Source organism: Ovis aries, chromosome 17 (assembly GCF_016772045.2).
Source record: "Ovis aries strain OAR_USU_Benz2616 breed Rambouillet chromosome 17, ARS-UI_Ramb_v3.0, whole genome shotgun sequence".
Taxonomy (NCBI): Eukaryota; Metazoa; Chordata; class Mammalia; order Artiodactyla; family Bovidae; genus Ovis; species Ovis aries.
Genome location: NC_056070.1, coordinates 46,338,014 through 46,342,394, shown reverse-complemented (window position 1 = coordinate 46,342,394; position 4,381 = coordinate 46,338,014). Strand labels below are relative to the sequence as shown.

General features: G+C 49.8%; 1 protein-coding gene across 1 annotated transcript; it reads left to right on the top strand.

Moving 5' to 3' along the window:
- Positions 1–494: 494 nt before the first annotated feature.
- RAN (RAN, member RAS oncogene family) lies at positions 495–4,053 on the top strand. Its single transcript, NM_001161876.1, is given in 7 exon segments — positions 495–506; positions 1,138–1,183; positions 1,627–1,711; positions 1,791–1,916; positions 3,086–3,273; positions 3,398–3,568; positions 3,658–4,053. Coding segments are annotated over 6 exon segments (651 nt in total). The 5' UTR covers positions 495–506; positions 1,138–1,147; the 3' UTR covers positions 3,703–4,053.
- The last annotated feature ends 328 nt before the right edge of the window (positions 4,054–4,381 follow it).

Below are 4,381 nucleotides of genomic sequence, written 5' to 3'. Positions count from 1 at the left end.
GGACGGGAAGGGGGAGGGGGCGACCCGCACCCCAACATGGCGCCCGCCCCGGGCCTGCGTGCCGTGTTTGTACGCGGGGGCAGGGCCTTTGTGTGGGCCACCCCACGAGTTTCCCGCCCAAGGGGGCCTCGGCCTCTCCTTCCAGTTCTGTTCCCGCGGTGGCAGCAGGGCGCGCCGCGTCGCAGTCCGCGCATGCGCGCGCGCGAACCCGCCCCCGGGCTGGCGCACATGGCCTCGTGGGCCGGCGTGCGTGCGCGCGACCGCGTTGCCTCCCTCGCCCTGTGCGCCGAGAGCCTCTCCCTTACGCGCCAGGCCGACGGGTGAGGCCGCCGAAGCCTGGGCGGCCTGCGTGCGCGCGCGCGTCGGGCCACGTGGGAGCGGCGCGGCGCCGTTGCCCCGCCCTCTCTCGGCGCGCGCCGGCGTCGGCTGCGTCTCCGGGCATTTGAATTGCGCTTCCGCCATCTTTCCAGCCCTCAGTCAGACGGGCGCGGAGACGCTTCTGGAAGGTAGCGGGGCCGGGGCGGGGGCCGTGGGGCTGGGGCGGGGGCGGGTGTTGGGGGGTCCAGGCAGCGGCGGGAGGCGGCCATGAGGAGGCGGTTTAGCGAGTCCTCTGGGCAGAGAGTTCTCCTCTCTCCCCTGCCGCGGAGGCCGTGAGGGCGCCGGGACGCGAGCCGCGGTGGGTCGAGCGGACTGTCGGTGCGGAGGGGTGGCCGGCGTACCGGCCGCTTGGGAGGAAGGGAGATGCAGCCGGGCGGAGGGCCGAAGGGCGGCCGTGGGGAGGGCCGTGGGGCGGACAGGACGGCGCGGCCTGGCCGCTGGCGGTGACCAGGCGCTTTCTGTGCGTCTGCCTCCACGCCGAGCGGGCCTCCGCTCCGCCCGGTCTCCGCTTCGAGCGGGTGCGCGCCACGATCCGGCGGCCGCGGAGTCCGGCCGGAGAGCGATGCCACCGTCGCCGTCGCACTCTCGGCCCCCGGCCACCGGCATGTGTGTGTACTGGGGGTAGGAGGTGGGGTGCGGGCGGCCGGGCTCCTCGGTGGAGGCCTTTGTGGGCCTGGGCACGTGGGGCGGGTCCGGCCATGCGGCCCCCGGCCCGCGCCGCCGTGCAGCGGGCCTTATTTCTTTCTCCATTTCTCGCAGTGACATCGCGATGGCTGCCCAAGGAGAACCCCAAGTTCAGTTCAAAGTAGGTAACGCTCGTGAGTTGGGGGTGTGCTGCAGTGAACACGAAGGGCTCTGAAGGAGAGGCAGCTTTGGGGGGCACTCTATTCCAGACGGTATTACTTGCCGTATCTCCTTTATGACCGCAAGTGCGTGCGGACGGCCTGCTTCGTCAGCCAACGTGCTCGTGCTGCGGCAGTGCCTTCGGTCCCCCGATAACGAGATGGGGGTGCTGGCCCCACCCTGCGGACAGGGAAGCAGGGCTCAGAAAGTTTCGCTGATTCGAGTCGTTCGTTAGATGGGACAGGGCTGCTTGATTAAGATTCTTTGTTGTAAATGTGCTTAGGTAGTACATAAACTTCTGTTGTGCAAGTTAAATTGTCCAGAAAATCTTAACAGCGTCATAATCCTGGGGTCCTGAAGTGTTACATGATTTGGTGTTTATTTCAAAAATTTGGTTTCCGACAGCTTGTTTTGGTTGGTGATGGTGGTACTGGAAAAACTACATTCGTGAAGCGTCATCTGACTGGTGAATTTGAGAAGAAGTATGTAGGTATGTGGGGGGAACCATTTGTGGACATGTGTGTGAAAGGTTTGAGTTCTTTGACTAACTTGCAGTTCTTATGTTCCAGCTACCTTGGGTGTTGAGGTCCATCCTCTTGTGTTCCATACCAACAGAGGACCTATTAAGTTCAATGTATGGGATACAGCTGGTCAGGAGAAATTTGGTGGACTGAGAGATGGTTATTATATACAAGGTAGGTATCTGATTTGTAACAAGTTTTTGAGAGGATTTGTACCTTAGTCTCCAAGGTTACTTAGGAATAGATGTACTCAAGTAAAGACGTTGGTAATACTGACTGATTTGGAAATTGTGTGATTCAGGTCAATTCAAAACATGTACTGACTCCAGGGAGTTGACCATTTGAGGGGAAGAAAATTTTGTGAAAGTTGTCTTGTGGCATTTGATTGATGCATGCTTGTGTCATGATAGGCACTGTTTTGAAATACACTATATAGTTTAAGTTGAGGCTCTTAAGTTGAAGACAATAAGCAACAGACAGTTGTTGCTACAGCTTCAGTATTTGAGAGTTTATGTTTGGGCATGTGTTTTGGTGATTGTCAATGATTATTTCTTGTGCACTCCATTAAAAAGATAGTGAACCATTTGATGGGCTTCCTTGGTGGCTTAGTGGTAAAGAACTCTCCTGCCAATGCAGGAGACACAAGTTCGATCCCTGGGTCAGGAAGGAAATGGCAAACCAGTCCAGTTTTCTTGCCTGGGAGTTCCCATGGACAGAGGATCCTGGTGGGCTAGTCCATGGGGTTGCAAAAGAGTCAGACATCACTTAGGGACTAAGACAACAACGACCCATTTGATACTGGGCCAGAGGAGCTAGGCTTTGTATCTTGTAAAATGCTGTTATAAGACCAGCTGATTTCTCTTTAATTGTACTAGGTTTTGCAGAGTTGGTTTTTTTTTAAATGCTTGATTTTAGATTTAAAAAGGCAAAGGAAACAAATGCTTGTTATACCGAGCAAAAAAGTTGCACAGAATACTCATCTAACACTTGCTCATTTGATGAAAATTGTTGGAAATCTTTCCATGTCTTTTGCTTTTACTTGAGTACGTGTTTATGCAAGGGTCTTCTCCCCTTCCCCAGCCCCAAATTCGTTAGTTAAAAATCCATAATATATTATGCTTACCAGCTTTATCATGGCTGTTTTTCAAAGGATAGATTTCTAGATACTCAGAATATGGGAGGTGAATTCTGAAATGGTGGTTTATCATTGATCGACTTTAGATGCATTCTGAGGCTGAGACAGTTTATGAAGTATTGCAGATGGAAAGATAAATATGGTATGCATTTTTCTTGATGTAGTAAATTTGTAGGCATGTACTGATCACTGTAAATGTTTGTTTCAGCTCAGTGTGCCATTATAATGTTTGACGTAACATCAAGAGTTACTTACAAGAATGTGCCTAACTGGCATAGAGATCTGGTACGAGTGTGTGAGAACATCCCAATTGTGTTGTGTGGCAACAAAGTGGATATTAAGGACAGAAAGGTTAAGGCAAAGTCAATTGTCTTCCACCGAAAGAAGAATCTTCAGGTATGTTTTCTACAGCTTATAGAATTATAATCCTTTAGTTAAAATTATGTTAGTCCATTAAAGTGATTTGTTGATGTTTCTGATGTGTGGGTTTTTAAAATTAACTTACCATTCTTTTAAACAGTACTATGACATTTCTGCCAAAAGTAACTACAACTTTGAAAAGCCCTTCCTCTGGCTTGCTAGAAAACTGATTGGAGACCCTAACTTGGAGTTTGTCGCCATGCCTGCTCTTGCCCCGCCAGAGGTGGTCATGGACCCAGCCTTGGCAGCACAGTACGAGCACGATTTAGAGGTATGGTGTTTATGTCTCAGTGATGAGTGCTTTTAGATTCCAGGTGCTTTTCATCTGGAGCATTGTAACATTTCCATCTCTTTATCTAGGTTGCTCAGACAACTGCTCTCCCGGATGAAGATGATGACCTGTGAGAAAGTGAAGCTGGGGCCCAGCGTCAGAAGTCTAGTTTTATAGGCAACTGTCCTGTGATGTCAGTGGTGCAGCGTGTTTGCCACTTTATTATATAGCTAAGCAGAACATGTGCTTAATCTTTGGATGCTGAAGGAGATGGATGGGCTTTGGAGTGAATGTGGCAGTTAAAAAAAAAAAAAAAACCTTCATTTTTTGGACCTGCATATTTAGGTGTTTTGGAACACAGTTGTTTCCTCCTTGAGTTTCAAATATAAGACTGCTATAGTCACATGACAATATTGAGAGGTGGAATCTTGTTTGTTACTGTCATTCCCATTCCTTTTCGTTTAGAATCAGAATAAAGTTGTATTTCAAATATCTAAGCAAGTGAACTCATCCCTTGTTTAAATGAGCATTTTAAAACCGCTAACAGGGAAAGTTGTGCCATGTTACTATTTGAATTGCCTTTGCTATTACCACTTAACTTGAAGTCAGTTAGGTTAAATGCTTCTAATTTTCTGTATACTTGAATCATTTCACACAAACGTAATGACAAGTCAACAGTATTGTATTTGATAAGAGGTGTAAATACTATCAATAGTTAGGCTAAAATAACACCTACCCCACCTGCCTTTGGGCTTAGGTAGTGTCACCTAGGGATGAGATTTATGTGACCTGTCAAAGGTGGTACCTGTTTCA